General features: G+C 46.0%; 1 protein-coding gene across 5 annotated transcripts in view; it reads right to left on the reverse strand.

The window, feature by feature from the left end:
* SH3PXD2B (SH3 and PX domains 2B) overlaps positions 1-17,029 on the reverse strand; it is an 84,480-nt gene that overhangs the window by 34,740 nt on the left and 32,711 nt on the right. For all 5 annotated transcript variants that reach the window (XM_062587125.1, XM_062587124.1, XM_062587122.1 and 2 more), the window contains exon 3: positions 11,836-11,911. In XM_062587125.1, the coding sequence (XP_062443109.1) occupies positions 11,836-11,911 (76 nt within the window). The remainder of the gene's footprint in view (positions 1-11,835; positions 11,912-17,029) is intronic.

Genomic DNA, 17,029 nt, shown 5'->3' on the forward strand with positions numbered 1-17,029 from the left:
CCAAGTATCAAAACACTCTCTCCGCAAAGAACACCAGAAAAGGAAAAAGCACTCTGGAGAGTCACACAACCCTTAGCTGTACCATAGCTAGCTTCACCCTCGCTCAACCTTTGCAGGAGCTGAGGCATTGCAGAAAGGAGAAGCTCAGAGATACCAAGGTATCTGTGAACAGGATGTGTCAAAATGACCACATCTGTCACGATTTTTAAAAACAATGCTATGTCACCATTCTGCTACTTCCTGAACTGTCCAGGAACTGGAACATACACGACTTCTGCAGCCTGCCAACACATTTTTTTAAACAGAGATGAACTGAAACAACTCAACTTCATCGTGTAAGGAGCATGAATCAGAACTTTATGGAGGAGCCAAGTCTCCTATTAGGCTCAGCTAATGCAGAACGCCTTCAAAACTGGACTATCAAAAGGAGCACATAGCACTCTCAGTCAGTATTAGCTCTATACTTGCCCTCCAGTGAAATTCAGAGGGTCAGATTGTCTCATACCAGAAGGATTGCTTCTCATTTGTGTCATGCTGACAGCGAGGGGCTGAGATGTTCATGGTGGGAAATGCTCTGCTCTAAAATGCATTCCTTCTTGCAGCCTGCCAGAGCCACATCTGGCAGCCTTCACGGTATAGTGAAATAAAAAAATGCCTTTCTGTACAATCTGTCCTTTTGTTTTTTGGAGGATCAATAGGCTGGGAACAAAACTTGTCTGGAAAGACTAGGAGCAGTAAGAAGCTCAGAGGTCCCTTCCTTGCCTCTAGCAATTATTTTCCAGCAGGCAAGTAAATATCAACTGATTTCCCCTCTCATAAGGTATCATGGTATATTATCTGCATGGTTTTTTATTTGAACAATGATTTTTTTAAAAGATGAATGGATCACAGTACTTTTATTGCCAATTGAAAGGAATAGCTGTATTTTTTAAGTGTGCCAAGATGAAATCACTAACGGGTGGATACATTATAAATTTCTAAAATAACAAACTCTGGGTGTGGGAATACTTAAGTGTTTAATGAACAGATGTTAGTGAATAATAACAATAAAAGAGTATAGTTATGGGGAATAAATACATCACAACAAATGAAGTGATCTTAAATTAGCCCAGGCACTGAAAGTATAAACCAACAAGAAATCCATTTTCCCTTTTGATTTGCTCTAGGGCTAACACTTTCCAACAAGAAAGTTTATTTTCTAAAAAAAAGTTTTTTTTTTTTTTAATAAAACATCTAATTAACAAAACTGCAGATCGTCCCAGTGCTGCCAAATACGGCTATTAAACCTTGAATTGGAGAGCGAGAAAACAGCAAACTGTTTTCCCCCTGCAAGGGAAGGATGGACAACTTGCTGGGTCAAGGGGATGCAAATGTGGAAATCCACGGCCCATTTTCCTTTGACCATATCTGCAAAACAGGAGTAACTGCTGCCACTGGGATTTTTCACATCGCTTAAGACTATCTAATGCAGAGGAAATGCACAGTGTCATTATCTCGAATCTGCATCCATCATTGCTTTAGCTCCAGGAGATACAGTGAAGGCAATGGTGCCAATTGCCCACATCTGTTTCTGTGTGTCCTCTGCTTTGTACATTTTTTTGGCTGCCTCTAGGAGCCTGCAACAACTCCTAGCCTGGTGCTTGGCAGGCAAAGGCATGCCACGTGGAACAGGAAGAAGAAACATCAGCAACAAAAGATGCCAGCAGAAAAGGGGGGGAAGTCCCTGGGGCTCGATTACTTTCCACAAAGTCTCACAACTAGCTGTACTGTTCCCACAATAATTCTGGAGCACAAGAGATGCAAAGCTACAGGAAAGGGAGAGCAAAGTTAGCAGCCTTCATGTTATCTAGCAAGACAAGGGCAATGACAATCGTGATGCAACCGTTCAAATCCTTGGCTCCTGCATGCCTGTAAACTCAGCAAAAATTACTTCAGTAACAACCACCTCAACCTTTTGTGTAAGAACATCCTTGCATGAGATTCGCTTTAGTTACTGTTTAATCCTAACATCCTCATAGCAGTGCTCCTACCCTCAGCATCAACATCAGCATGAGAAATACAAAGAGGAAAATGGGGAGGAAGACAATTTAGCAAGTCTCTCTCACTAGTGGTTTTCTTTTATCAGCTGGAAAGGACGTACTGCCGCAGGATCCACTTCACTAGCTCCTTACTGTTCCCACAACTCAAGCACTCAGAAGGCTGCAAGGAAATGATTATATTTTCATATTTACCTATGAATAAGGTTATGTACTTGCAGTCAGAGCAGAGTCTCCTCCCTATTAGCAGAAGGCACTGCACGAGAAAATGCAGTAAAACACACTGTCCTTTATCCACACAAAGCAAGCTATGAGAAGTGGGCTGAACCTTTATCACTTGGGAACGTGCCAAGCAACTTGACTTTGGAAAATTAGATGGCGGGAAGGTACCACCATCGAGCGACTGACCTCACAAGTCTCCGAGCCTTAGGGCGAAGTACCCCATACTACAGGGCATACTGCCTGCTCTGTCTAGGTCTTAAAAAACAGAAAACACCTAAAGGAAATAAGTGGTCCCTCTGAGTAGGGCAATGGGTCTGAAGATACTCTGTGTGCACGTTCAAATTTAGAAAGTGTTCTTTCTTCATTTTTCTGCATTATACAACACTTTGCTCTGGTAAATACCTTTATGAAGTGCTACATTATATTCATATAGCTATAGCTGCACTAAAGCATTGCACCTGCTTTAATTTACATTTGTCACTTCCTTTCACAGCAGCAGCTAGGTGTTTTGCAAGCATCTGATGTGTAAGTGTTACCTGGAAGTATTGTTATTCTCCATTAGCATTTTGAATGAAGATGTCTGACCAACACAACTCTCATTTTACAGTTGGAAGGAATAAAGCCAAAAAGGAGAGAGCTGAAATCAATGCAACTCCTTAAAAGAAATAAATCAAAACAAATGAAGCCTCTTTTCACTGATCTTCAGTGCAATAAGGGGAAATATCACAGGGAATGTCCTCCCATTGTATCATGTTTCATACACTTATTGACTGGTTACAGCTGCTGGGGAGAATTAGGCAAGGCAGATCAGTTTATTATTGTAGGGCTGCTCTGGAGTAACAGGGATTACTTTTATTTAGAAAAAAGTAAACCACCAGAACTTTTTACCCCAAGAGGACATCAGAGTCAAAAATCAGATTTCACCACCCAAGAATAATAAAAATATCTAGCTCTTTATGTAGTGCTTTCCAAAAATCTCCAGGTCCTTTAGACATGACCCAGAAGCAGCAGGGGCAGGTGGGGGATCCCAGCCACAGCAGTTTCCAGGCACAGACCCCTGCCACTCCTGCTCCTCATGATGACCACAGGGAAGGAGCAGAGAACAAGATCCAGCCTCTGCAGAAGCTCTGAAGGCTCTTGGAGAGCGATGTGTGCTTGTTGTCGCCCTGCTGCTCTTTATGTGCTGTGCACCGCTGCGGGGCAGCTGGTCCCACCAGGACTGCTGCCAAGGCAAGCTGCTCCCCAGAGATTAAAACAGCTCCTGCTAAAGCGACTGGGGCTTTTACTAACCCAAAGAAAAGATGAATCCCAGAGCAATCAAGCAGCAGAAGTCACGTCTCCTACTTCCCTCTGCTTATTCCGGCGCTTGTTTATTCCTTTTTAATTTTGTGCTGACCTTGGTCTGCTCTTAAAACTAACCAGCTACCTGGATGCATGCTTCTCTGGTGGGGAGCACCCATGCGTAATCCTCCGAGATGTCTCTGATTGGACCATCCCTCAGCAGCTGTGCTCAGGTCCTCAGTAAGAGTAACAGGGTCAGCACAGCTGGCTCCCAAGATGGGACTGGAGACAGGGGAAAACCTAACCAAAAAATCCCAGCCTACCACAAAGCCAACATCTAGCCACATTTGTGGGACTTCCGAGATGGGAGGAAGCATCCTGTCTCCCCAGCACAGCAGAATGAGGGTAAATGTGGTAGACCTTGGAAACAGGCTGGAAACACAGTTATGGGCCCTCAGTTAATTCATGCTTTTTTCCCTTGCTCTGACTCCTCTTTTGACCCATCTGATGCAATCTTGCTAGCTCTGACGCCTGCTTTGTTTCAGAGGCTCTATTTCCTTTCTTTAGCAGTAATCAGCTCTGAATTAATGGGAGGGAGCCGTTATTGTTCCTTGCCCTACTAGGGGAGGAGCCTGGAGAAAAAAGAAAAAGAAAAAACACACAGTACAGAGCCCTGATGCTGTTTTGAGACACCATCCATTCAGTGGATGCAGCTCATGACTTTCTGGGACATGACGCTCTCCACTTCTGAAGTTCTAGCTATATTCTACCACTTCAGCTACACTCCTCTTTCTTCCCTTCTTCAGCAAGCACATTCCCTCCTTCCACCACTGTTATTTGCTTCCATCCATGGTGGCCAGAGACCAACCACACATCAGCAGGAATTCATCTGATATGACAGATTGGTAGCAAATTCATCTAAAGTGTCCCTGCAAGCCTTACATGAGCCAAAGCTGTCACATGGCATGTCCTAGCAGTCCTGCTGCCTGGAGCTCAACCACTTGCCAAGCATCTGACCCCAGCCAGCTGACCACTAGCCTCACACCAGAGCAAGGGATGCCTTGGCTCTTTTGGGCTCACAGCACCCCAGTTACCTCCTGCGGCTCTGCACAGACAGTACAATGTTTCCAGAACCAGTTCAATTTTATTTGGAACTGATGGTACCAGGATCCATTGTGCGGCCCTGTCAGCTCCTCAAAGGAGCCCATACAATGTCCTTAATACAACTACAGTTAGTCTTAAGGTAAGAAACAAACCTGTTTGTTTCATTGTGGTTTCACTGTCCATCTGTCCCTCCAACCCCCTCCTTCTCTACCTTTCCCAATGGATCAAGGATTGGATCAGGAGAAACATGTATCCCATGGCAGGAGTCTCTCTTGTCTTCAGACCCAGCGATTTTATCCTTGTCCATTTTTATGTACCAGCGAAACATTGATGGCTGCTCTGTTACCCCTCTAGGCTGGACACATTCATCCACATGCTGTCCTGTCCCCACCCTTAACACTGCCATGAATCTCACTCCCTCCCATTCCCTTTCCCATCCACCTCCTCACTGCCAGAACAGCAAAGCAAGGAGCCGAAAGCACCAGACAATATTGTCTGTTAGCAATTACATGGCACTTTCCAAATGCCACTGACAGCACAGCTGAATCATCAGTTACCATGTGCTGCCCAGCTGGCTACTCAAACAGGGAATCACATGTGCGCCTGCAGGATGCAGGGATGGAGGGCAACAAAAGATGATGCACACATGGCTAGGAGATGGCTACCTTCATCTTCCAGTTGATTTGAAATGTGAATCTTGCTTCTGTTTGCCCTACACTTACTTTAGGTTGTCAAATTTCTAAATAAGCATCTTAATGTTTTGTCCTGTGCTTTGTCCCATACTAGAGAGAGGTTTCCTGCAAACATTGTCAAGCCACCAGTGTGCTTTCCTTCAAATCCCTCCATAAAACTCTTCTTGGCCATATTCCCTGTTCCTGAAGTCCTGTCACCCCCCCCCCGGCCCCCTAAATCGCACTGCAATACTTCTTTAACTAACATAGTCTGGCCAGGACATTGGGAGGCAGTCTACTGGTTTTTATTTCACATTCAGCAGTGAAGTCCCTGGAGCAGAGGCTGCCCTTTCTGCGTTAAGCTGCACACAGCTGGGTTCAGAGCTTCAATTGGAGAAATAAAACCGGAGTGTTGCCTTATGGCCAACTGGCCAAGCATGACGGCTGACACCCGCGCCCAGCCGCAGAGCACAGCCTCGTCCCCCATGCAGACGCCCTGCAAAGCTGGCACACCAGACCTGTGTCACCAGGGCTGCTTTCGCTAGCATCGACACAGCCACAAGAGCTTCATTCAAGATGCTCTGTCCACTCCTAAAATCTCATCCAATGCCAGAAAGTTTTTGATCTCCCAGCAGTGGAAGCAACTCCCTCTAGGGCCAATCAAAGCTGCTTTGCTTTATCTGGTAAGTGAGCACAACGGGTGCTGCACCAGCTCTGGAGAGGGGGCTGCGACATGGGGGGCCACCAGCCACCTCAGCTATTTGTCAAGGCCTGCAAAGTGTCATGAGAGGATGGGGAAAGGGCTGATAAGGAATTTAGGTCTCCGGCAGCATGAGATTGGGCTATCTGCTCTAAAGAGAGGTTAATCTCTCCAGACAGACAGGTAGGAAAATATGGCTCTGCAAATGATTCCCTCCCGCCAGAATTCTCCAGGCAGAGCTAAAGTTATACCAGGGAGCAAGCAGTAGAAAGAAATGATGCAGAGGTACTGCAACCAGCAAAATGGTTGAGGCTCATTTTGAGCCAAAGACTGTTACTGGATCTTAAGCAAGCTAGAGAGGCAAAGAACCTTAAACACATCACCCTGCTGATCACAGCCACTAAAGAAGCCAGATATTTCAAGAGTGGAAAAATGTCTGTGCCTCTTGATTTACCCTGAAGGACTGCCCCCCACTCTTCCCCCTGCCTTACTGCCTCGGAAAGAATTCACTTCTCTGCACCTTTCAAATCACATCCAGATTTTCCCTGGCATAGGATCCAAATTCACTTCAAAAAGAGGCAGCCCCGAGTGTACATATAATTAGTCCCAGCCCATGAAGCAGCCAGCTATGTGGGTTATTCCTAGGATAGGGAAGCAGGCATAGGAGACATCATTTTCAGGAGCTCTTCACTTAGCATCTGTGGCAAAGCTCTGAATTGTGTGGATACTCTGGCAAAAAAAAAGAGGGGAGACCAGCAAAATGGCCTGGGTATATCGTAAGCATGGAGTCTCACATGTCTGCAAAGTGAAGCTGAATTGGTGCCACTACCAAGACAGCTCCAAACTGCTGCAGCTCCCTGCACTCTCATGGTTTGAGATCATACCGGCGGGAGCACAGTTACTCTTACCTGTTCCTGACGGTCACTGAAAAAACCATAGGCAAAACAGGAAATGGGGGGCAAGCTATCTCTCAGGCTTTAGATGAGCTGTCCAGAGAAATAAACCTGAAGAGCTGAAACCTCCACAGAAGAAAAGAACGGCAAGTCCCCCAGGATGCTACTGGTCACCTTTGATACAAGAAAAGGATTTTGGTCTAGGCTAAAATGGTAAATCTTAGTAGCCCTTCGCTGGACTTGCTCCAGCAGCTCCACGTCTCTTGTATGTGGGAGCCTAAAACTGGACATAGTACTCCAGATTTGGCCTCGCTAGGTCTGAGTAGAGGGGAAGAATTAGCTCCTTGGAGCAGCTGGCAATATTCTTCCTAATGTAGTCCAGGATACCACTGGCCTTCTTGGCCACAAAGGCACATCAGTGGCTCATGGTTAACTTGCTGTTCAAGATGGTCCTGGGGGTCCATCTCCACAGAGCTGCTTTGCAGCAGGTCAGTCCACAGAATGTACTGGTGCCTGGGGTTATTCCTCTCTAGGTGATGGACTCTGCACTTCCCGTTGTTGAACTTCATGAGGTTCTTCCCATCCCAAAGAGGGGCTTGCTCTCTGCTGTTGTAGGACAGCAACGGCCACGCTATCCTTCCCATTGCAAAGAAGGCACTACTGCAGAGACTAAGGGCTGAGAGGAAGGCAAGGAGGAGGAAAGAGCCCCTTACCTAGTACCATGTAATCTTGGTAGTGCCATCAGTCTCACCAACTTGCCGGCCGTCATCTTCATATTCATGAAAGCGGAACTGCATGGAAATATACTCCAAAACCTTCTCCAAAGCCCTACCACAGCTCACCAAAAGAGGAGTTAACTGAGAAATGCCAGAGTTCAGTGGAACAAAACGTTCCCAAGGCCTTTTCCCTCAGGTCTACAGTGTCTTGCTATGGAGAGAAATGAGTGAGTTTGTTTAAAGACAGCTTGAGGGTCAGAAGCAGAGCAGCTGTTTCAGCATGGCACTCCCCCTAGGGTAATACTGTCTGCACCTCAGCAGTGTTAGCTGAAGCCCTACAGAAAAGTCAGCTACAGATTATGGGCTCCAAGCTAGCCTAGGATTCTCCACACAACAGTGCTAGGGCAGAGATGCCCATCTTGCTAAAGCAGAAAACAGTAATTGCTCTATCTACAGATGTGACGCAGGCACAATGCAAATGGTGGAATGTCAGTCACACAGCTGGAAAAGGGGCAACTTGTCTTCCTTCTCCTTTGCAGGGTGCTACTAGCATCCCCACAGTAATTCTGTGAAAAAAGTTCCAAACTATGTGGACAGCACTGATGCCCATAATGAGCAATTAGCATATGGGAAAGGGAGTAAAAAGTAGACATCCTTCTGCTTTCTAAAGGGATCCCACCAAACCTTTTTCTCCCTCTTTCTTAGGAGTTTGCTGTTGTCTGTAAGTTAGAGCTTCCTAAAAAGCAGTTTTACAGCCAACACTAGTTAGCTCAGCCTCAGGCAACCCCTCCTTGCTGAGGTTCACATTTCGAGAGAAGCAGACTGGCCAGAATCAGCTCCAGGCCATTTGGGCTGAACAAAGTTTGGAAGGCTCCACTCTCCTTATAAAAGCTGTTTCCTGAAAGATCTGGCACAGCCCTTATACAACTGGCCCAACTGAGCTCATTTGTTTTCTTAGTTCATTCTTTCCTGGGGTCTCCGTACCATCATCTCTTCAGCCAAGAAACGTGTAACCCTTAGTCGGTCAACTCCTCCACACAAGGACTGAGCTGCTGTGACTGTCCTGCACAAAGCTCATCATCTGCTTCTGATGCCAGCCTGGAGTCCACAGTGCATCCCATGCGTTAGCTGGGTGCAGCCAAAGGCATTTCAAAGCGCCATCCTCAACACCACATGAAGCTGAGCAGGATGTGTCAGTGACTCAAAGCCAGCAGAAATAGCCAGAAGTCCACTTCCAAGTTCCCCTATATGGCAACACAGAATTTGCAGGCACAGTGCTCGAGTGCCATAATTAACTGCCACTCTGAACCTGACAAAACCAAGCTGTGCAGCAGGACGAGTTTTGTACTGACATCCAGGAAAGGAGAACCCTTGGCTCCAAACTCCACTTCTGAGAACTCAGCTTTATGATTTTGATGAGTGGGCTGAAGGATTTCCCCCTAAAACAGTATTTTTTGGTGCAATCAGAGACTTACTGCAAAGGCCCTGAAGTGCCTAGAAATTTCCGAAAAAGTTAAATCTATGAAACAAACAACATTAACACAGAAAGCAAAACAAAATGAATAGCGTTCCTTTGGGCTGGATACTCTAACTGCAGAGCAATCACTGGGCTCTCTCCCATTCCAGGAAACCAGTCTGACAGACAATCCCAGACGGGATCTTCTCAGGTCGTGGTGGTCACCCTGAGCTTCAGAGGCTTACGGGTTTGCTAAGAATGCAACGGCAGCAGGACGTACAGGGTAACAGGAGACATTTTTCAGTGCTTCAGTGGCCACAATATCTAATGTTACCATAGAACTGGCTTCCCAGAAAGCAGCATATTTTCAGTAAGCCCACTGGAGCCAAATCTCCACTAGTAATGAAATTCAGATGCTAAAAATGTTGCTAAAAAGGGGACTGGGAACAAACTACAGTACTCACAGAAGCTGAACCTCATCACCAATCTAGCAAGTTTAAGTATACCCCATGTACAATCTGCAGAGGAAGACCTTGGCCTGTTTGCACTGAGCTCTTTCTGATGGCATACCTAGACAGAGCCAGTCAAAGTTTTGGGTTCAGCTGTAAGTAAAAAAGTTCTCTACCATCCTGAATTGGGAAGGCCAAGAACTGATCCAGAAAAGAACCATGTTTTCCGCACCCTCTAGCATTGCCAGTAACTATTAAAGCCTTCTCCTGCTCCCAAGTGAAGTCCTTTTTCAGAGGCAGACACAGCTTGCAAGCAATCTCACTAGGTAAGGCTAGGTCACTCACCAATGGGCTCACAAGAAAGCCACCATCTCCTCACCAATCCACAATGAACAGTAAAGGCAAAACAATTCCCACTTCTTCATAACACAACTGCCTAGAAGCAAGAAGTCCAAGGACTCCTGAAGCTGCTCCATGAGATCAGGCAGATTCAAGATTATATCTATCTAGTGACTACCTCTTGTCAAGAAGTAGGCCATAGTCCCATGCCTGGATCATCTCATTACAACTACCCTTTACTCTGCGCTTGCACCAGGAAGTAAAGAAAAAAAATCCACAAAGCCACCGTAGCAGTACTATCTCTCTTTTCAGCTATTGCAAGCCATTCCAGAAACAAAATGTCAAGAAAAATTGCTGGTAGAAGTATGTTCCAGCAGCTTGCAAAGTCAATGCGTGACCTCTGAAAACTGTATTATTTAATCCTATAGCAGAAAGGGGAGTAGAGCAAAAGGGCAAAAGTCACAGTACTGTAGGAGTACTGTGGTACATACAATACAGTAGTATTGTAGGAGCAATAAATAAGCTCCTACAGAGGATGGCCATCCTAACATCCCAAAACTGCTTTGAGACACAAGACTCTGCCTTCATTTCCCAGCAACTTCATCCCCTTTTCCTCCAATGGAAATCCCAGTGACATGCCACTTAACAAAGGGGAACTATTTCAAAAAAAAGAACAAACAAATATTGATGAATGAGCTGCAAGAAGCAGGGTTCAGGACAGGCTTCCCGAGCCAAATCACTGCCTTTCAAAAACAGCAGCATTTTGGTGGGAATTCTTCGTAAGTGGGGCACAGGCAAACTGTAATTCCACTTTTTCTAAGTTACGCCCTTTGCCAATTTGACTTCCACTTTTCCTCCCCACTCCTTGCTGGTAGCAAAAACAGTACAGCAATGGCTTTCCCTCTGCATTAATGTCAGGTGTGCTTTGGTTTTCCCAATAAGGGATAAGAGAATCAGAAATATCTCTATGGAGAATCCAGACTAGATTCCTTCTGCTTGTAAAGAGGTGTAAATTATTTTCTTCATTTCAGTCAGAGAAAAGCAAACCCCACTAAACATCGTTGTTTCTAGAAAAGCCAGGAAGCAGAACACAGTCCACATGGCTACATTAAATGGACTCGACAGCCACTGGAAGTGATTATGGTACCATGACATTTCTAAATACACTCATTAGCTACTTGGGGGTGGGGATAAAGACAACCTTGTGGTCAAATCCATTAGTTATGGGTGCATGAAAGACCACGAGGGTCCCCTTTTGCCTAGGTATTTTTGTGAGGCATATTAGTGGGGGGGTTTCCCCCTTTCCTTAACAGCAGCACGAAAGGGCAACCACCAGCAATCCCCAACTCTCACAAAGTTTGAAATGGATCACAAGATTGAAACGGATCGTTACATTTGTTGCTAGGGAAGCAGAAATGCCCAGCTGCATGTCGGGCTGTGGCACACCACATAAATCCGTCCTGGAGGAACTGGTCCCAAACATCACGGGAAGAAGCCATGGCTGTCAGTCAGCTTCATTTAACAATTCAATTTCAAATGTTATTTCCTGCTCTCTGGAGAGCCCTTTGAGTAGCACACAGCAGGAAAAACAGCATATGAACAGTTCCTGGGGAGCCTCCATGCCGTCCACAGCCCTGCGCTACGCTGGCCACGCTTATCCTGAAAACAGCTGGTCTGCCCAAGGGTTATTACTGACAGAAGTGGTGCACGTGGGATGACTTAGCTGAAGTACCCCCACTTGGTGCTCTCGAGAGGGAGAGGGAATGACTAGGAGTTTTAAACACTCACTAGACACCTTTCTAATAAACATAAATGTTCTAATGGGCAGAGTGCAAACCAAATAATTTGTTAATACTCCGATGGTTCAAGAGGTAAGATCTAAAGCAGATGTGTGTGTACATGTACTGTAAAAAAGCCCACTGCCATGCCAAAACCACCATGGTCTTTGCTGGAGCCCACTGCACCTACCTGGCAGAAAGGGGATGATTCGTTGCTTGGGGTCCTTCTGACCTCCTTCCATTGGAAACTTGTCCAGCATTTGCATCTAAAAAAAGGAAATGCAAGAGAAGTGGTTAAAGTCAATAATTAACTTGCATAATACAAAGCCACTCTCCTCAGGAGAAGCCCGTTCTCCAGACCAGTATGATCCTCAGAGGTTTGCATGTAACTGCTGGTCAGGTCACAGTGACCTGCAGCACTGTGAGTATAGCAGAGCCCATTGCAGTACGCTGCACATCCAAAGCAACTACAGAAACACGAGATCTTACCATTGTTTCCGCACTTCCCTCTATTTTCAAGGTCCACGTCATTTTTCATCACTGATGGTGCTTACAACTATTATTTTGTTCAGTACGGGCAGTTAATGTAACCTGCATTTCTGTAACTCCTAGGTTTCATCCTAATGAACTTCAATAACTAGAACTTGGAAACTTCTCCAAATCACATATTTTAGGCTTATTAGCTCAAGCATAGCACAACACTGACACAGTTCCTGGACTACAGTTAACTTGCACTGAAAGCACACACTCATGTTTGCCTGCAAATTACCAAAAAGATATACCTCAAGTTTGAGAAACACTTTGGGCTACACAAGATTGGAGGAGGTGTTTTATGGGATCTTCAGCAGTAAACAAACAATACAGTTGATACAACTGCAGAGGACTGTGTGGAGTAAGTCTAGTCTTTCCGGGTGCCCTCCCTTCTCTTAGGACTCTTCTCCTAAGCACAAAACCCTCAGGCAAGGAATTTTATCTATCAACACAGCTGGAGTCAAAACATTCCCCTCAGCACAGAGAGCTGCTAATCAACTCCCACTCTCATTAGGTGTCTGCACTGCTGCTTCAGGGCATGCACACAATTATCTAGGCCTGCAGCATCCACAGTGCTTTACACCTAAGCCCTGGCAGGATCCACATCTTCAGCATTTCCTTTGCTTGCTCTTGCCAGAAAACACCAGTTGGATTGGGCTTTGCACTTAACATGGAGCTGAAGAGGAGGAGGAAGACTCAGACTCCTCATCCTCTCTGGCACATTGGTCTGAACTCCCACCTCCCATCACTTGAAGCTCACTGACCTCCGGGGTATCTGAATTGGGTCTTGTCCTCTCCTATTGGAGCATATAAATAATTAAGCACGTATCGAAGCACTGGAGACAAATCTCCCCAGTAAGCGTCCTAAGCTCCTACAAAGTCTATACAGTCACTCTCCTCTGACACAATTAACATTTAAAAGCATAGTGAAAACCACGCAACCATAGAGATGTTCGTTCAGCTCTGGCTCCACGAGATGGATTTGAAGTTGGGCTTGCACGGCCTGGTGAAGGCTGGTTGTCCCTGAGCAGGAAGCTGTAAAAGCCACACTCCTGCGTGCTGGCAGTTTGGCCATGAAACAACTGGGGCACCTGCATAGAGGGGAGCCCCTCTGAGGGCAGGGCTCCAGGGTACCCCCCCCCCAAGAAGGTCCTCCTGGCCAACTCCCTACTTGGCATGCTGCTTTTCACAGGTCTTGCTCTTTGGCATTTATTTTTCCACCTACTTTTTAAAGGACGCCTCTGCTGCTAGCTATAGGTTCCTTTATTGCTAGGCACAATCTTGTTTCTAGCGTTATCATAACGCTAAGTCCTTTTTGTCAATATGACCTTCTGCACGCCTGCTCTGTCACATGTAATACATGCATTTTCTTTTTCTCTGATCTCAAAATGCACCAGGATAAAACACTTGAGCTTTGGAGGGCAGGAGGTATTTTTCCTGGTGTATTTTGAGAAAAATATAAACCTCCCCCAACATGTGCACAGACAACAGGAATAAACAAATGAAGCTCTCAAATATTCCCTTCAAAACAAAAACATTACGTCTCAAAAGCTAAGCACAAACAGACTGTTTACAGCTTCTTTTCAATACAGATTTTGAAGAGTTTGCAACAAAGAGAATGAATCTAGACTCAGCAATAACTGGAGATTGCTCCGACGTTACTGGAAGCCACAAAATGAGCCTGGCTGAGAGGGGAATAGTTTCCTTGAGGCAGAGTCACTGCAGGCTGCAGTGGCCAGGATGGCTTCCTCGGAGCTGCTGGGCATGGAGTGCCCTCCTGTCGTTCCCCAGGTTTGCGAAAATAGAGGATTACACAACATCTCCAGTACCCTGCACAACACCCTTCTTGCACCCCTGCAGATGCAGGAGGACACTAAATACGTCTAACCCCAGTCTTCCCGTTTGGAAAAGCTTGGTAAAGCTTGTGACTGACGAAGGATGAGCAAAACAAAACAAGTCACAAATACCGCACATCTGATTACTGTTAAGTAACGGAATACTTGAGTCACTGAAAGCTTTTCCCTCCTCTCCTTTTTGAACGCAAGCTGAGTATCTCTTGCTCATAGGAGTACTAATAGTCTCCAAGGCACAAGTGGTGCAAGCTCTGTTTTCTCCCATATGCACGTGCCTTGACATAACTCTCTTGTCTGATCGGTGACATCCTTTGCAAGGCTCCCAACCATGCGATCCCATCAAGCCAGGTCAGAACTTCAGCCCTGGAAGTTCCCCATTTCCTGCAGTTTGTTTGTTTGTTCGTTTTGACTGAAAGTGCCTCCTGCAGCAGCAGCTGCTCTGCAGAGCAGCAGGAAGCGAGCAACACCCCTCTCTGCAGCCCAGCCTGCCCCTTAGCTGGGAGCAGCGGGCATCTCCCAAACCAGTGTGCCCTCAGCAATACTGGGAAGGAGGAGAAAGGAAGGGAAAGGAGCAAGTTGGAGGGGCAGGTCACATGGGAGCACATCGAGCCTGGCTGCCACATCACACAGCACCGGAGAAGGGAGCAGCAAATGCCAGTTCATCCGCTTACTAGACATAAGCTTGTGGTCAAAGCAAAGCTAAAAACCCACTCCAAAGAAAACAAGGCCAAAACCAGCTCTAAGCATGGTGGGCGGTTTGCATCAGCAGATACCAGAGCACACATTTGTGGAAATGCAGTCTCTTGGTCATGAGCCTACAGTTCTTTCATCACAGCCCTACACAACCTAATGCTGCAGCAGGGACAAGCATTTAACAGCAATAGGAAAAAGTGAACTTCAGAGCTGAGGGATGCCACCCGAAAAATCCAGTCATTAAGTTTTGAGGCTCCCTGAATCCTTTCTGGCCCCTCATGCCTCTGCTGATTTTGAAGGATGGGGTTCAGCACAGAGCTCTTGACAGGAGCCAGAGTGCGCACCCAACCCTGGAGAAGGCATGGCAAAAGGAAAACATGCAGCAACTCCACAAGTTGTTGATAGCAGGGAGAGATGTATAAATGCACATCAGAAGATGGACTGCAGAAACCAAAGCATGCCAGCACCAAGCCCTGACAGGGCAGGTTCCTTCAGAGAGCACCCTTCCACAAGGCCCCAGGGGGGAAAACACGCTGCGGCAGACCAGGAATTTTGGAACCAAGGAAGTCGGCACAAGGAGACTCCCACAAATCATGTCAGCAGCAAGGGTTTCCATCCAAGCTCTGCACATGACTGATCACATCCCCAAAGACAAAACTACCCAGCCCTCCAAGATCCTGGAGAGGGGAAGAGGACAGACAGACGAGAGGCAGACAGACGCAGACCCCTTCTGAGCACTGCTATCTTGTGCAAAGCACAAGCTAAAACAAGGAGGCCAAGAGCCAATCTCGCTCTCAGCAATGCAGTCAGCCAGGTCAGCTAGAAAAACAAAAGGAAACAAAAGAAATGATAATCCTATTGTTTTCCTTCTCCAAAATTATTTAAAAATATCTGTGAAAGAATCTTTTTTAAAAAAAGTTAAATTAGATGCAGTGTAAAGCATTTTGGTGTGTTTTTATTATGCAGGAAGCTCGAAGTGCTGTATCGGGCTTTGCACAGATTACTTTGCAATAATTGTTAGACTGCAGCATTACTACGTGACTCCCAGGCCCTGGCCACCTAAGCTGGAGTGTGGCACAGATGCCCCGGAGGAGTAGCAGACTTGTAACAGGGCTTACCCAACAGCAAGTCAGGACACGGCAGAGTGCCAAGTTTATCCTGTTACTTCTCCTATTACCAATTTATCTTATGTCAGCAATTAGCTATATTTCTTACTAACCCAGAAACATCTGCATGGTGCCTGTTTATAGAATTAGGCCTAGCTGAAGGTTTACACATGTCACGCAGTGCAGAGGTGGTTCCTTTCTGACCTGCTTGTTCCCACATCACCCTGTGGCTGTCCATTAACAGGTTAGGTGATAATGCTGCCTGGCCACCCACGGGAGGTAGCCCTTCAAAAGCAGCTGTGTATCAACAGCTAGCATTTTGGCAGATAGTGCCTTCATTAACAGGAAGCTAAGAAGATAATACCATAATTGAATTAATTATCAGTGCTGTGGGCTACAAGCGCTGGTAGGGAGAGGGGAGAATGCACCAACTCAGCAGTATTCCCAGGAAGCAGAGGCTTGAGGAAGGGCTTTGCCCAAAGAAGAGCTGCTAATTGCGCAGACAGCCCAATACCAGAGGGACACATCTGCTGAAGTAGTAGGGCCCAGGTCTAACAAGTTGCAAGTCTGCCCTGTTGGTTCTTAACAGCCATGAAACTCAGAGAAAACTCTACCAAAAAAAAAAAAAAAAAAAAAAAAAAGTCAAGTCAAGTGCAGGTAGCTAACAAGGTATGTCATCACTTTGCTTATTTTCATTTGCTTTCCACAATAAGGTAAAAAAGCTTTTTTTTTTTTTTTTTTGCCCTTTTTAATTTATATCTGGTCTGATGGAGAGAGAAATTTCAGGACAACATAGGAAACATGTAGGTCCTGCATTCCCCCTATCATGATAAACCTGAAGGGACATGGAATCACAGAATGGTTGAGATTGGAAGGGTCCTCTGAAGATCATCTAGTTCAACTTCCCTGCTCAAGCAGGATCAACTAGAGTATGTTAGACAGGGTTGGATCCAGGTGGGTTTTGAATATCCCCAGAGACGGAACACACAGGTTGCCCAGAGAGGTTGTGGAGTTCCGTCACTCTCACAGAAAAATTTTTCCTTACATTCAGGTGGAACTTCCTGTGATTCAGTTTGTGCCCGTTGCCTCTTGTCCTGTTGCATGGTGCCATTGAAAAGAGTTCAGCCCCGTCCCCTTGACAGCCCATGGGATTACTCTTGCAGGAAGTCCTGTGCAGTCAGTGGGGACTTGCTTTTGTCAA

Source organism: Rhea pennata, chromosome 14 (assembly GCF_028389875.1).
Source record: "Rhea pennata isolate bPtePen1 chromosome 14, bPtePen1.pri, whole genome shotgun sequence".
NCBI classification, from domain to species: Eukaryota; Metazoa; Chordata; class Aves; order Rheiformes; family Rheidae; genus Rhea; species Rhea pennata.